This window comes from Grammomys surdaster, unplaced genomic scaffold (assembly GCF_004785775.1).
Source record: "Grammomys surdaster isolate TR1022 unplaced genomic scaffold, NIH_TR_1.0 262, whole genome shotgun sequence".
NCBI lineage: Eukaryota > Metazoa > Chordata > Mammalia > Rodentia > Muridae > Grammomys > Grammomys surdaster.
The window spans coordinates 1165192-1181710 of NW_021604703.1; the positions used below are offsets into that span (position 1 = coordinate 1165192).

General features: G+C 46.2%; 1 protein-coding gene across 1 annotated transcript in view; it reads left to right on the forward strand.

Moving 5' to 3' along the window:
* The window catches only part of Fat2 (FAT atypical cadherin 2), an 85528-nt gene that overhangs the window by 55017 nt on the left and 13992 nt on the right, over positions 1-16519 (forward strand). The window contains exons 11-18 of the mRNA XM_028775944.1: positions 1399-1595; positions 4344-4497; positions 7111-7344; positions 10046-10429; positions 11049-11263; positions 12176-12313; positions 12769-12912; positions 14167-14364. Coding sequence (XP_028631777.1) covers positions 1399-1595; positions 4344-4497; positions 7111-7344; positions 10046-10429; positions 11049-11263; positions 12176-12313; positions 12769-12912; positions 14167-14364 — 1664 coding nt within the window. The remainder of the gene's footprint in view (positions 1-1398; positions 1596-4343; positions 4498-7110; positions 7345-10045; positions 10430-11048; positions 11264-12175; positions 12314-12768; positions 12913-14166; positions 14365-16519) is intronic.

Genomic DNA, 16519 nt, shown 5'->3' on the forward strand with positions numbered 1-16519 from the left:
GACCGGGCCTGGTGTGATTGTTTGAAATCTCAAAGCACACTCCTGTGACCCCACCACATTCAATAAAGCCACACCTCCTAATCCTTCCCAAACAGTTCTGCTCCCTAACTAAACATCCAAGTATATGCGCTTAGGAGGCTGTTGTCACTCAAACCACCACATTACTGTTGACTGCCTTCTAGGGGTGCTGAGGTACCCAGCAGTTGTGACTCATAAAAATTCTAGCAACTGTCTGTGTTTAAGCCTGTCTTTGCATCATGCCCAGGACAAGTTTGAGGGAGGGTTCTTCACCCAGAGTGTATTAGTCACATCCCTCGTTGCTATGGCAAAGATACCTGATCAAAGCAACAGTAGTAAGGACAGGCTTATCTTGGCTCCTGGCTTAAAAAGGGATGTAATCCACTGTGGCAGGAAGACATGACAGCAGAATGTAAGGCATCTGATCACACTGTATCCAAAGAGACAGATGTTGGCTCTCCAATTATGCTCGTTTTTTTTACTCAATCCAGGCCCACATTCAGGATTGGTTTCCCATCACCACTTAAACCTCTCTGGAAATGCTCTCACAGACACACACAGAGAGGCATTCCCTGGGTGACTCTAGATACAGCCAAGATGAAAATGAAGATGAACCTTCACACAGAATGACCCTTTCTTCTCATTCCCAGCATTATGTTCCCCACCCTGTTCCATAAACATGGCTTGTTCTGCCAGTACAGCTGTTGAGGGGTGCATTGATGAGTCTGAATTTCCAACCATGAACCTCAGACTCCCTAAGACAGACAGGGTTAGGACCACTTGAAATAGTCAGGAAAATGGTGGTTATAATCTTGTGATATTAGACATGTGACAACACCAGTCTTAAAACCCCTAGAATAATGGAAGATGATAGTTAGCTCTTATAAGAACAAAATCATGGGAGAATCTTAGCATCTGAGGGAGACTTCGTTTTTCCATACCCTTGTTGGGAAATGATCACATGCCCTTTGCTTAGTGTGTGCCTTTAGTTGGGTATTAAACCCTAGAGTTAATGTTGTTGAACTTTTCTCCTGCTCTGCTGAAGCATTGCAGCAGAACCTAGACATTTCTCATACATAACAAGAATTTACCTCCCTCTGCCTTCCCTCAAGGCCTTCCCGATCACAAGAAATAGGAGCCTCGTTCCTCCTACCAGCCACGTTTGTACTTCTTATAGTAATCATCTCATTTGAAAGTCGAGAGAGGTATCCTAACTTTGCGAAATAGACTCAATGTAGAATTGTGGGTCCCTAGCTCAGGGATGAAAATTCTGCCTTCCCCAGTAATCCTGAAAGACGAGTCAGGGGTGCAACCACCTAGGACACAGAGCCCAGTTCATTCCTATTCTTGGTTCCTGATAGCTGCATCCCTCCTTTTTAGAGGGAGACCCCCTGGGTCAGTTTAGCATCAGTCAAGTTGGAGATGAATGGAGGATTTCCTCAAGGAAGACCCTGGACCGAGAGCACATAGCCAAGTATCTACTCAGAATCACAGCGTCAGATGGAAAGTTCCAGGCTTCGGTCCCCGTGGAGGTCTTCGTCTTGGACATCAATGATAACAGCCCGCAGTGCTCACAGGTGAGCCCTCAGAGTATTGTCTTGGGAAGTGGAGGTAAGGAAGGTTAGAAGAAGGACTCTATTCTCCTGAATAGAGACAAACCCTCATTGGACATTACTGTCCACCTCTCTTGGCATCTTCTGAACAGACCTTAGACTGGTGCCCATAGACAGGAACCATTCTGGGCAACTTCTTGCTCTGAGTCATATCAATACAGCAAACTCTTCAGGAACCGTGGTACATACTAGTCTCTTTATACATCATACAAAGGCCACGTCTCTGCAACACAGACCCAGAGGTAGTGGACCCACTTGTTGCCAAGCCTGACAACCTAAGTTTGATTCCCCAGGACACACATGGTGCAAGAAGAGGTCCAACTCTTGAAAGTTGTCCTCTGACCTCTACACATAATCTATGGAACACACATACGCACACACAAATGCAATAAAATAGCCAGGGACCTTTCCCTTCAAATGTATTTTTAAAAACAATAACTGAATTTTAACATTTAGAAGAATTTCCATTATTCCAAATTTTGCTTAAAAAAAAAACTCTTATACTGGCCAGATGTGGTGGCACATGCCTTTAATTCCAGTACTTGGGAGGCAGAGGCAGGCAGATCTCTGTGAGTTCGAGGCCAGCCTTGTCTACAGATTAAGTTCCAGGACAGCCAGGGCACCGAAAGACTTTGCCTCAAAAACAACAATATATGAAAAATAAAACACAACAAAGAAACTTAAACTGTAAACATTTTAATCTTATAACATCTCAACTTAGAACAATTCATGTCTACTGAAAATCTAGCCAGTCATAGTAGACACATTGATGCATACTTATACATACAGATACACATCTGCCCAGAGGGTCCGCTACAACCCCTCCACATAGACACAAATACTTGCAAAAAATGTGTGCATGCACACATAAGCCAATACTTACACAGCTGGCACATTTGCTCACCACATCTGCCAATGTGCACATATGTATTTCATGCAACTAGACCCATGTATGTTCTTGCATATGCGCACACTTTAACTTACTTGCACACTCAAGTGTACATATGGCACCATGAAGCACACATGAAGGTATACTCCCTGTTACTTTTCTTTCATCACTCTCTTCTGTCACATAGAACACAGAAGAAGAAAGCCTGGGACATTTGTAAGCATGGAGTCCAGATGGGCACATTTTTTGAGTGGATTTTTTTCTTGGGGAGAAAGGTGACCATCTCTTTTCTCTTTCCCACTTGATCATGCTTACCACTTTTCTCTTCTCTTATGTTAGGAGATGCCACGATCAAGTCAGCCTAGTCTTTCCCAAGATGGCTCATAACATCATCAAAACCAGGGCAGAGAGATCTGAGTTCCAGTACCACACAATTCAGTTAGGGATGATATATCCACCCAGAGAATGCCCAGAGTCCATGCTTGCCTGTACTACACTGGTGCAAACTAGGATATCATAGGGACACCAAATTCTCAGAGGCTCCAGCTATTTTCCATACTCAGCCCCAGGTTACCCTGCAGGGGAGGGAGGGAAGGGCAAGGCAGGTGGTAAAGCCACTGAAGTCTGGCTCTGCCTTAAAAGCCAGTGGTCTGTCCTGGAAATTTGAGCAGGGAGGTGACCTTGGCAGCCTAGTCTTACAACAGAGGCAGGGATGGGCCTTGGCAGGGCTTGGCCTGAGACTGCATCATGTACTGCCAGAATTTGCCTCAGCTTCTGCTCCTTTCCAACAATCCCCTCAGAGTGGGCTGTGGTGGGTCCTTCCAGCCCTGGATGTTAACTTCTCAATGGTGGCTGCTTGTAGACCAAATTCCAACTTATTGTCTGTCATTCCTCTTCTGACTTGTTGTTTGTTTGTCTGTTTTATCTGTGTGTGTGTGTGTGTGTGTGTGTGTGTGTGTATAAGGGCCAGAGATCAACAGTGTCTGGTGTCTTTCCTCAACCACTTTCCACCTTTATTTTTGGAGACAGGGTCACTCAGTAAACCTGAAGCTCACGGATCACCTTCCTACTCATATTTCCAGGACAGACCACTGACCGCAGTGACCCCAAGAAATCCACTTACCTCCAACACCCCTCCCCAGTGCTAAGGTTACAAGAGCACCCACTCCCCACTTCTTATGTGGGTTCTGGGGATCCAAACTCAGATCCTCATGCTTTTGTGAGAGGCACTTTACCCACTGGAGTCATCTCCTCAGCTTTCTCCTCTAACTTTAAAAATAACTATTTTACTCATTATTATTGTATTGTGTGCATGACATGATGGGCGTTGGGAGGGGTTCACATGGGGGTCATAAGACAACATGGTGAGGTCGGGTTTTTTTTTCTTTCACCTTCATATGGGTTCCAGGTATAAAACACAGGTTTTAGGATTATATGGCAAGCATATTTCCCCTCTGAGCCATCTCATCAGGCCTCTGGCTTTTAATCTTCATTTAACTTACATGTCTCTTTAAAACAAACAAACAAACAAGCAAACAAACAAACAAACCAGAAAGTGAAGTAACCTAGTCTGGCCTTAAATTTACTATGAAGCCAAAACAAACTTGAGCTTAGAATCCTCCTGCCTCTACTTCCCTAATACCAAATACTGGGATTACCCAATGAACCACCCCAGGTGGTATCTCATCTTACCCCATCTCCTCCCTCTTTGCTTCCTTCTCTGCCTCTCTGTCTCTTTATGTTTTCACTTGCGTCACTTCTTGCCCTCTCTCCTTCTTCCCTCCCGCACTTCTGACTCCCTCTGTTTACCTTTCTGTCTTCAGCTTCTTTACACTGGCAAGGTCCGTGAGGACGTCACCCCTGGACACTTCATCTTGAAAGTTTCTGCCATAGACGTGGACATGGACACCAATGCTCAGATCACATACTCTCTGCATGGACCTGGGGCTCAGGAATTCAAGCTGGACCCTCACACAGGTAAATCTCTGAGATGTGGGATGAAGCCAAGAACCTGTGCCTGTGCCTGTGCCATGGTGGGCTCTTCCTTGAAGCAGGAATTCACTCATTCACCTGCCCACCCATTAGCAGATACCAGCAGCTGGGGACATAAAAGGATGGATGAGTTCAGACCTAGTTCTTTACAATCCAGGGGCTCAGTGGCTTGCAGTGTGCTGACTTAGGAGCTATGAAAGTTCCACACCTGTACTCTCAGTGAGGAGTATCGAGAGTTTAGGGCCAGCCTGAGTTACATAGTGACTTCGAGACTAACCTGGGCTATAATATGAGATCTGTTCCCAGACAAACAAACAAACATAGGAGAAGAGGAAGGGAGGAGGGTAAAGGGGAGACAGTAATGTTGACAAAAGTTGACTTAGGCTTAGGAGCCAGGTTAAATTAAGCCTCTTTGAGGGAATGCCATTTTGTGTGGGCTTGAGCTCACACAGGAGTTAGTCAAGCATACGGGGAAGGCAGAAAAGGACAGAGAAGGTAGAGAGGGAGTGTCCTCGAGGGTTGCATTTGGGGAAAAGGACACCTGTCTGAGTATACAGAGCAGGGAGAGAGAGGACAGAAGATGATGCCCTGAAGACAGATGGGTTGATGCCCTTTCAAGCCAACGGAGAGTTTAGACTAGTAAGAGCCAAAATTGGTACAATCTCAAGAGTTGCACATTGCAAACTGAATTACTGGTGCCCAAGACTTCAGTAAACACCACAGCAGTAAAGCTTCTGGAAGCCTGACCTGGGCTAAGGAAGAACTCAGTAGATGGAACAAATTGTCATAAGACCATCAAGGGACCAAATAGAGATAGAAGTGGAAACCCCCACAGGGTGAACCATGAACAGCATTGCCAAGGCTGAACTGTGGAGGAGTGTTGGAGAGAGAGGCAGGGAAGAGCAATGCCCCCCAGGTAAGACCCTGTCCTGCTGCTTGCTGTGGGAAGCAGGTGGCCGGAGGCAGCCAGGCACAGGGACCAGCTGCCAACTCTTGGCTTGAATCCATAGCTCCAAAGATGACTCAGAGATTCCTGAGCAGGGAGGGGTATGTGGGGAGGTGGGGGACGACAGTGACAACCATGTCCCAGGAAGCTGTCTGGGTGGATCAGAGACCATATTGTCCTTCCTGACCCCAGTTCAGCATGTTGAGTGATTTGGGAAGCTCATCTTCTCTCTGCTGCTGTTTGCTCAGCTGCAGGACTTCCCATGAGGACTTAAAAGAAAAACAAACTGGGCATTTTTTCCAGAATATGAAAATGATGCATGCTCAGTATACAAATTAAAAAACACCACAGGTATGTATCCAGCTGGAGCCAGAAAGCCTACACAATAATCCCTCACCAAAGCTTCCTCAGGGTGTATCCAGCCAGCTTGCCTTCCCATGGACCTCCAAACTCTCTCTGTATCTGTTTCTCTGATGTATAATTTGCTGTTCTCCTTCAGTGATTGCTTGCAGGTATTTATTTGCAAGGAAGAATGTAAAGTTGTTTTTAGTGATTCCTGATTGTACTTTCTTAGTTTTATTTCTGTGGCTATGATAAAGCACCTCAACACAAAGAAAACAAGGGAAGGAAGCGTTTATTATTTCAGCTCACGATTCCATCACTGTGGAATGTCAAGGCAGGAACCTCAAACAGCCAGTCATAGCACATCTACAGTCAAGAGCAGAGAGAGATGAATGCATACATACATGCTCATTTGTGCTCAGAGGCTTTCTCCCACTCTCTTACACAGTTCAGGACCCCTCGCCTAGGGAATGATGCCTCCCACAGTAGGCTGTGCCTCTCTACAGTTAATTTAAAAAAAAATCCCCACAGACATGACCCTAGGCAAACCTTGTGCAGACAGCCCCTAATTGAGACTCTCTTCTCAGGTGATTCTAGTTTGTGTCCAACTGAAAACTAAAACTAACCATCACATATTACTTTACTATATGGTTAAACTATATTAATTAATTTCTATTTGAAAAGCATATAGGGTGATTTAAGTATGCCACTATTATAAACAATACCTCAGACAATATCTTTATGCATGTATTTGGTTTTTTGTTTTTTTGAGACAGTTTCTCAAACAAGCTATTTCTGTCCTGGAACTCACCATGTAGACAAGGCTGACCTTTAACTCACAGAGATATACCTGTCTCTCCCTCCCTAGTTACTGGAATTAAAGGCATGTGGGACCACATCCACATATACATTATATATTTTTATCATTGGGTTAATTATTAAGTGGGATATATATACTTACACACATATAAATTATATATAAATATATAATAAATTTATATGTTTTATTTTATATAATATATGTGATATATATATATTTAAAAAGTTGCCTAATTGGCCTTTAAAAATCAGTCTATTTGTATCTTATTAATAGTGACTTTAGATTGGTGATGATGGTCATGGAGTATTGTGGGAGAATTAGAAAAACAGGTAGGTTCTAGGGGATGCAATTGGACTTCGTCCCTGACAGCATGTACACAGATCAGTCTCTCTGCTATGACAGAACCTGAAGCTAGGACTGTGTCTGTAGCTCTTTAGAGGACACACATGTCCTCTCAAGGGAGCTCAACCTTTGTCATTTCTCCTGGCAGGGGAGCTGACCACACTCACACTCCTGGACCGGGAAAAGAAGGATGTATACAACCTTGTTGCTAAGGCAACAGATGGAGGGGGCCAATCATGCCAGGCAGAGGTGACTCTCCACATTGAGGATGTGAACGATAATGCTCCAAGGTTCTTCCCCAGTCACTGTACTGTGGCTGTCTTCGACAACACCACAGTTAAGACCCCTGTGGCTGTAGTCTTCGCCCGGGACCCTGACCAGGGTGAGTATGTGGAGGACTGGTGGCCACCTATACCAGTGAGCCATTTCAACGTTAGGTACAGCTGGGGTGAGGCATTGTCTCTGTGTCCTCCCAGATGTGCTCGGACTAAAACTCCTTGTTGAGTCTGCAGATACTCCAGAGTGGAAAAGATATGTGGACAGCTATGCATCTGAGGCTGTGACAAGTGTCTTTAGTGGCATCGGAGGCAGACACAAACCATTACAGACCACTTCCTCTCTGCCACTTAGACCTGAAGAACTTTTATGTTGCCACAGAAGCCCAAATGCATTCCTTTCTCAAAGCCATTTTGAATATAGTTAATCAGAAATCTACAAATATGTCATTCAATTCATTAATTTACATAAGAAAGACATTTTTAGCTCTGAGTCCATTATGCTTATTAAAATCCTTCCAGCAAATCTTAGACAGTAAAGTTGAAACAGTTTCAATATTTTACTTCTCTTTTTAGGTGCTGGGGTTTGAACCCACTATGCTAAGCAAGCTGTCTGTTACTGTATCGGTTCCTTTTCTTGTTACTGTGACAATAACAGCTTATGGAAGGGACAGTTCATTTTGTCTGATGGGTTGAGAGGGATAGATCTACCATGGCAGTAAGACATGGGGTGTGGCTTGTCACATTGTGTCCATACTCAGGAAGTGGGACTAGTGTATAAAGCCTTAAGGTGCACCTCTAGTGACCTACTTCCTCTAGGAAACTACCTTCTAAACGTTATACAACCTTTCAAGACAGCTCCACAAGCCAGATACCAAGTGTTCAGACACAAACCTATGGAAATCTTTTTCACATTCATGTGTGGGGACACAGGAGGGCAACTTTTATTTTCTTTTTTGATGTGTATGAGTACACTGTAGCTATCTTCAGACACAGCAGAAGAGGGCATTAGATCCCATCACAGGTGGTTGTGAGCCACCATGTGGTTGCTGGGAATTGAACTCAAGACCTCTGGAAGAACAATTAGTGTTCTTCACCACTGAGCCATCTCTCCAGCCCCCACTTTTCACCTTCAAATCACAACCACTGAGCTACATTCTTAGCCCCCCAATAACCTACATTTTTATTTCAATGATACTGTTTTCATTGTTTCTCTTCTACGTGATATTTGCAAAGTCTTTTAGTCTAGTTTCAGTTGACGAATGCCATGGACTAAGTGACTAGTAAGGAACTGGTAAGGTTCAGGACTAGGGAGATGCCCATTTGGTAGAGGTCTTGCTGCCAAGCATGAAGACCTGAGGCCCACCCCCAGAACCCATGAATGAAAGCTGTGCATAGTGGTGTTGCTTGTATTCCAAATGCTGCTCAAGGCGGGGAACAGGAAGATCTTTGGGGCTTGCTGGCCAGTTGGCCTGGCTGCCTCAGTGAACCCCAGACCAGTGAGAGATCCTGTCTCAGAAAAACAATATGAACGACTCCTGAGAAGTGACACCTAAGGTTGACCCCTAGCCTCCAGATGCACACGCACATACATGCATGCACACCCGCACACACAGAAATATGCACACACCAAAAAGAAAATAGAAGTTTTTCTGGCTTGCTATTATAGAGGTTGGGAAATTAAAGAATGTGGTGCCAGCAGCTGGGAAGGGTTTCCTGTTGTATGACAATATAACAGAAGGCATTGTGGGGAGACCAAGAACACCTATGCTATCTTGGGTCTGTTTTCTGCTTCTTATGAAGCCACTAATGCCATCCTGGTAGCTCCACCTTCATGTCCTCATCTAGTGTCAGTGACCTTCAGACATCAACCACACAGGAACTAGAGGCTGAGTTTTCAAAATGAACTATGAAGGTCACATTCAAACCATAGCACAGAGTGAATTAGACCCACTGTGGTGTGTTTGTACCATATTGCACCAATTACAGCATCTGCCATCCTGAAACATACTAAAGTGGCCCATTTTCCTAAGCCAAACTTTACCATTGATCATTTGGGTAGCCTAAAACATGTTCTAGATGCCAAAGTAGCCAGATCGATTTAAGATGATGATGATGATGATGATGATGATGATGACGATAAAAAGTAGAATCAGACTCTACTAGTGATGTAAATTGAATATCTCCTAAATCATTGCAGGAGGCAAGACAGTATTCTAGGGAGGGTGAACAGTCAATCTAAAGGCAAAGAACGGACTTGGGAAGCCTGTCACACACATTTATGTTCATGATATGGGTGCATATGTATGTGTAGAGACCAGAAGTCAACCTTGGGCATCATTCCTTGGGTGCCATCCATTTTGCTTTTTGAAACAGGGTCCCTTCATTGGCCTAGAGTTAGTCAGTTAGTCTAGGGTGGCTTGTCAGCAAGCCCCAGACACCTGCAAGTCTCTTCCTCCCTGTGCTGAGATTAAGAGCATGCACTACCATGCCTTGCTTTTGTGCATGCATTCTGGGGATCAAACTCAGGTCCCAGGCTGGGGTGACAAGCACTTTATCAAACAATCCCCCTATCAGCCCTGTTTTCTTAACCTTTTACTTTGACACTAGTTAGAGGTGCCTAGGAAGTTGCCAACTAGCTTGTGAATGAGCCCATCCATCCTCCCAAGAACTTTTTGTGAAGGCTTAGAGTAGCTGCCCGAGATAGTCTCACTTTTGACATACCCTGGGCACACTAGCTTTTATGAGCCTCTCCCAAGCCCTGCTGTGGGATGTTCTCAGTGTGACTCTCACTCCTGGACTCTACAGGTGCCAACGCTCAGGTGGTGTACTCACTGACGGACTCTGCTGATGGCCAGTTCTCCATTGATGCCACCTCAGGAGTGATTCGCCTGGAGAAGCCTCTGCAGGTCAGGTCAAGCTCAGCTGTGGAGCTAACAGTCCGGGCCTCAGACCTGGGCACCCCAATACCACTGTCCACATTGGGCACCGTTACAGTCTCTGTAGTGGGCCTGGAGGACTACCTTCCCATCTTCCTGAACACGGAGCACAACACACAGGTGCCTGAGGATGCTCTAATGGACACAGAGGTGCTACACTTAGCTACCCTCACACGTCCGGGCTCGGAGAAGACTGGTTATCACATCATAGGAGGGAATGAGCAGGGGAAGTTCCGACTGGATGCTCACACAGGTGAGATGGACAGGGGGCAGCTCAGGTCTTTATTCGTGGGGGTATACTGGTTTTTCACATACAGGGAGCAACCATCCACACAGACCCCATCCCCAACCCCACATCCTTTGATTATATATACACTTCTTCAGTTCTTAAGAGACCCATAAGCCCTTTATCCATGTGCGCTTAGCTTACCTGAGAGGACTCTGATTCCTCCATATTTTCACCTAGAACTTCATCCAGGATATCAGGGATCCATCCATTTATCCCCTTGGTGGCTTCTTGGTCTCAGCACAGCCCAAACCCCAGGAGGCGTGGCGTGCCTCCCTTCTTCCCTGCACCAAACACTTGCTGAAATCCAGTGTTCAGGTAGCAAAGGACTCGCTGCCTATCAAAACCACTCCCCGGCAAATTCCTAGCACACCTGAATTTTCCAGTATGATCATGAGGAAAGGCAGAACGATCCTCCTAACTGAGGAGTCTGAGTCAAACCCAGGCACTCATGGAAGGATCTCACAGCTGCATCTCAGGCAGAGTCCTCCCGTGCACCCCAATGTACAAGAGTTCTCCCTGAACCCCTCAGACCTCAGCCTTACAGTTCCAGCTGCCTGGCCTCCATCACCTCTTCTCTCCTCAGGAATCCTGTACGTCAACGGGAGCCTGGACTTTGAGACAAGTCCCAAGTACTTCCTGTCCATTGAATGCAGCCGGAAGAGCTCTTCCTCCCTCAGCGATGTGACCACCATTGTGATTAATGTCACTGATGTTAACGAACACCACCCCCGATTCACCCATGACCTGTACACTGTGAAGGTCTTAGAGAACGCCATTGTGGGTGATGTCATCTTGACGGTAAGGACCCCAGCTTCATTCTTTGTGGGCTGTGGGCTCTGGGGGTGGCTCTTGCCTCACTCCCCTCAAGGGTTCCCAGTCATCACAAGCATAGCTTGGCTTATCAAGCCATGTTCTGTAGACCCGACCACGACTTGCAGCTTGTCAACAAGACCTTGCCACATGTTAATATCAGAGTGGTTTGGTGAGGATACAGCACTGGCAATATTCAATAGGAGAGCAAAGGAGAGGTTGACTCCACAGAGAGTGACATGGAGTGCCAGTAGGTGGGAAACAGGGACGAAGGGTATGTCATGTTATACTTCTTTGCATTTAAATACATAGTTGCTCCCTCTTTCCATGAATCACGTTCATATTTAGTTCTTCAGGAGTCCTCTCCATCTCCCTTCTGGTCTCTCCTTCTTCTCCATATGCATCCTGAGCCCCAAATGCACATGAAGATGCTCCTTCCTGACCCTGCCCATAGCTTCACACTTTCTTGCCCAGACCATTTCCTCTGCCTAGCGTGATCTTTCTATGCCCAAACCCTTCCTCATCCTTCAAGGCTCCCTGAATCCTCTCCTACCCTTCTTGGAGTGTCACTCACTCTACTCCCATGAGTAGATGCCCACGATAGTACCCACCATGACTAGAATTGCCTGTAACATCAGACACAACACTTTCTAAGGGTGTACATTTTACATGTTCCTCATACTCTGGCCTCCTGAGACCAACTCTGCGTACCTTGTCACTGAGAGAAAACAGGTGAACAAGTGTATCTATGGCATACTGAGGTCACAAGAGGTTCTCATGGGGTGTGGACTACCGACTCAGTGGCAGCCATTGAGATATGAACGTAGCCGTCACTCTCAGGGCTACCACTCCTTTCTGGCCACTCTTGTGCCCGCATTTACAGTCTCCTCTCTTCTGTAGGTGTCAGCATCTGATGACGATGGACCTGTAAATAATGCCATTACCTACAGCCTGGTAGAAGGGAACCAGCTTGGACACTTCACCATCGACCCTAAGAAAGGGAAGCTTCAGGTGGCCAAGGCGCTGGACTGGGAACAGGTGAGTCATGTCCAGGCTGAGCAGAAGTGTGGCCCTGTGGCAGGTCCTAGGGTAAAGGGCAAGCACATCCTATCCTGATGTCCAGAGAGTCCCCAGGAGGATTCCTCTGTGAATTCTGAGATGAGAGATGGGCTGACAAGGGATCATTCCAGCGACAGCTACCATGGACTGTGATCACTTACTGGCATCAGGCGCTTAGCTAGTTACCTAAGGTCCGTCTTACCATTTGATGGGCACAGTCATCCTAGGAAGTATGACCTGATTTTACCCTCCCCCAGTTCAGTCTGCTTCCCAAGGCTTCATATAAGGAGATGCTGGGTTGCAAAGACTCTCTTTCGGTCTGATTCTGGCACCTAAGTGCCAGCGCTATGAGTAGGCCATGGGAGTAGGTAATACACCACAGGGCAGACACCAGGGTGCTTATCTCTAATTCTCCAGTGTGCATCTTGTCACAGACCCCCAGCTACTCCCTGAGGATCCGAGCCACAGACAGTGGGCAGCCCCCATTGTATGAGGACACAGAAGTGGCTGTTGAAGTGGTTGATGTCAATGACAACCCACCCAGGTTCTTCCAGCTCAACTACAGCACTGCTGTCCAGGTAAGGGCACCCTGAGCTCACCCTCCTCTTGTGTCCCTCTCAATGGGAGGAGCTTCCCAGGGGTGTCAGCCCGTCCAACCAGCTGTGATCATTCCTCTGCTGTCCCTAAAGGCAACACAGGGGTAGTGGGAGAGCTGTGGATTATGGGATTGAAAAGAATCCTTGTTAGGCATTTAGATGACCATCATTCTGGGATTTGCCCCTGCCATTGAAGAGAGATTTCAGACATGAAGGTACATGGAGGAAGAAAGCGACATACTGCAGGTTAACTCTTATATGTAGAGTCTAGTTTTAGATATGTACATATATGTATATTTGTATACATATATATTTATACACACATATTATGAAAGCAGAAAGGAGACTATTTGGGCAGGAGGAAGACCAGAGAGATGGGGAAGGAAGGTGTAGTGAGAATTCTGGAATTTTTGTTTCTTTAGAAAAACAGAAATATAAGGATATATTTTCATTTTAATCCCAGGCATGGGGATGCAGGGCTGCTTTGCAGCAGCTGAGCATAATTTGCATCATGCTCTGTCAGAGGCATGGTTTTGCCATCTGCAGATAGCTTTTGCAACTGGGTGACATTTGGAATTCTAGGAACTTTTCAGAGGGTCTATAAATGTTAGCGCTCCAATAGGTGGGTGGTTGTTGGTCACGGGCGGGTGGGGGGGAAGGTGGGAAGTTGTGGTTTGTTAGCAGTCATGCTCAAAGAAGAAACGAGAAGAAAATAGATTCAAGGATCTCTCTCTCTCTCTCTCTCTCTCTCTCTCTCTCTCTCTCTCTCTCTTTCTTTCCTAGCTAGTGATAGGAGGTAAAATCGGGGTAAGGGATAAAGGATGGTAAAAGGAAGAGCCCACAGAATAATGAGGTATATAGACACACCCACAGAGTCATGAGGTATATACACACACGTATATAAACGATCATAATGAAACCCATTATTTTGTCTTCTAACTGAAAAAAATGATGATTAAAAAATGGAAGTGCCACCACCATGCATCTGTGAACTCTAAGTACTATCAAACTGTTAGCTGTCGGGGTCAGAGTTTGACCTTTGATGTAAGACCCCTTCTAAGACCCAGCACTGCACTCATGGACACTGAGGGAAGACTACCAGAGCAGCTTTCAGCCTGGGCCCTGTCTATGGCCAGAGGGACAGGCACTGGTCCCTGGAAGATAGGACCACAAAGGAAGGGCCGGCAGGGCTGGGGTTTACACCACTCTCTGGCTTACTGTTGTTCTCGGTCTCAGGAGAACTCCCCCATTGGCATCAAAGTTCTGCAGCTGATCCTGGATGATCCTGACTCCCCACAAAATGGGCCCCCCTACTTCTTCCGGATCACTGAGGGGAACACCGGGTCTGTGTTCCGGGTGACTCCAGATGGCTGGCTGGTGACAGCTGCGAGCCTGAGCAGGAGGGCCCAGCAGTGGTACCAGCTTCACATCCAAGTGAGTGCTGTGTGGATCCAAGCTGGGGTGTGTGCTGATGGCTTGAGGACAGGATGCCTGCTGGCAGACACAATGGCGGTGCTATGGGGAAGAAGTATGTGGAGTGTGTATGTGCCTGGAAGTGGATGGGTGTATGTGTGTGTGTCTGTATGTCTCTTTGTGTGTGCATGTGTCTGCATGTCTATGTGTGCATGTGTGTATGTGTGTGTCTGTATGTCTCTCTGTGTGTGCATGTGTCTGCATGTCTGTGTGTGCATGTGTGTATGTGCGTGTGTGTGTCTGTCTGACTGTCTGTATATGTGTCTCTGTGTGCATGGGTCTATATATCTGTGTGTGCATGTGTGTGTGTGTATCTGTATGTCTGTGTGTGCATGTGTATGTGTGTATCTGTATGTATGTGTGTGTATGTGTCTGTGTGTCTGTGTGTGTGTCTGTATGTCTCTGTGTGTGACTTTCTGACTGTATATGTGTCTGTGTGTGTATGTATCTACATATGTGTCTATGTCTGTTTGTATATGTGTCTGTATGTCTGTGTGTGCATATATGTGTGTCTGTGTATGTGTATGTGTGTCTGTCTATCTATATATGTCTGTATGTCTGTGTGTGCATGAGGGTGTATATCTGTATGTCAGTGTGTGCATGTGTGTGTATGTGTACATGTGCTTAACTATTCATGTGTGTGTGCATGCATGTGGAGGCCAGAAGATAACCTTAGCAGGGGATGTGAAGGAGACGGCTCCTTTTGTGGCCTTCCAGTCTGAGTATGAAGACAAACAATGAGTAGACAAAGAGGAAGTCACACCTTATGACTTGAGATAGGCAAATAAAGTAACAAGAGACTCAAGGCAGGGGACACTAGTACTTGTCACACCGGTGCTATTTGAGTGGGGGCCTGGAAGACAGTGGGCAGGAGAACACTCCAGACAGGAAGAGTAAGACAGACACGGACTGGGGTTGGATAAGAGTGTAGAGTGACCTGTGATTGGAAAATAGAAAGTAGCATAGAGAAGGAATTTGAATATAGATAAAAATTGACCAGTCATCGTGGGGCAGGAGGATTACTGACTGCATGGTGCTTTCCATTTCAACTGGCTGGTGTAAGCAGAACGGCACAGAGAGGCACAGGCAGGGCAGGCTACAGACCTCTCACAGTTCTGGAGGCTGAAGCTGAGATCAGACTAAAAGTGTGGGCAGACCCTGGTGAGCGACCTCTTCCCCCCCACTCCGTGTAAAAACACCAGGCCAGTGCTGACTCTGCTTACAGGGGCACTGGTCCTTCCAGCCAGAAATAGTGGTACAGTCTCGTAATCCTAGTACTAGGGAGGCCGAGGCAGGAGGATTATAAGTGTGAGGTCAATCTGGACTAGAAAGCAACTTCCAGGACAGACTGGGCTACATGCTGAGAACATATTTTAAAGCAAAGCAAAAGAGTTGTACATATCTATAGTTCTAGGACTTGGAAAGCTGAGATAGGAGGATTGTAAGTTTGAGGCTAGCCTGAGCTATACAGATAGATCTTGTCTCATAATTTTTTTCTTTAAGGCACTAATTATCATTACAAAGACTCCACCACTATGATCTTATTTCCCAAAAGGCTCCACTTACAAACAATGGGGATCATATTTTAACATTTGAATTTTGTATGGACAGAAAAGCTAAGCATCAGTAACAATTCATCCACAGCAGAGAACAATCTAAGCTAGTCTGGACACTCTAACAAAGCTTACCACTTGTAAGCACTGGGCCATCCACCAGCCCTGATTCTCTTATCTAAGGATGTCATCCCATCCTTGTTTAAAGCCTTCATGAGTTTCTCACTACTGTGACACAGCCTTGTGCTCCTCAGCCCACTGTGGAGGCCAGCCCAGTCTTCCCTGCCTTTGCTACTCTGCCTTCCTGTTTAATTGAGCACCCCACTTCTCCTGCACCCAGGACCCCTTACCTGCTCTTCCTTCTTCAGAGAGCCCTTCACTCCCTGCTGACCTAAGTTGGCGCCTTGCTTGCCTTCCTATCTGTCTATTCTCTTTACTTTGTCCAAGCTGATAGCCTCTTGCGTGTTTGGTAACTCATCCTGCCTGTCCCCTGACCACAACAGAGGCCTCAGCCAGAGAAAGCTCTCAACTGGTCCAGAGAATTGAGTTCACACTCCCATTCT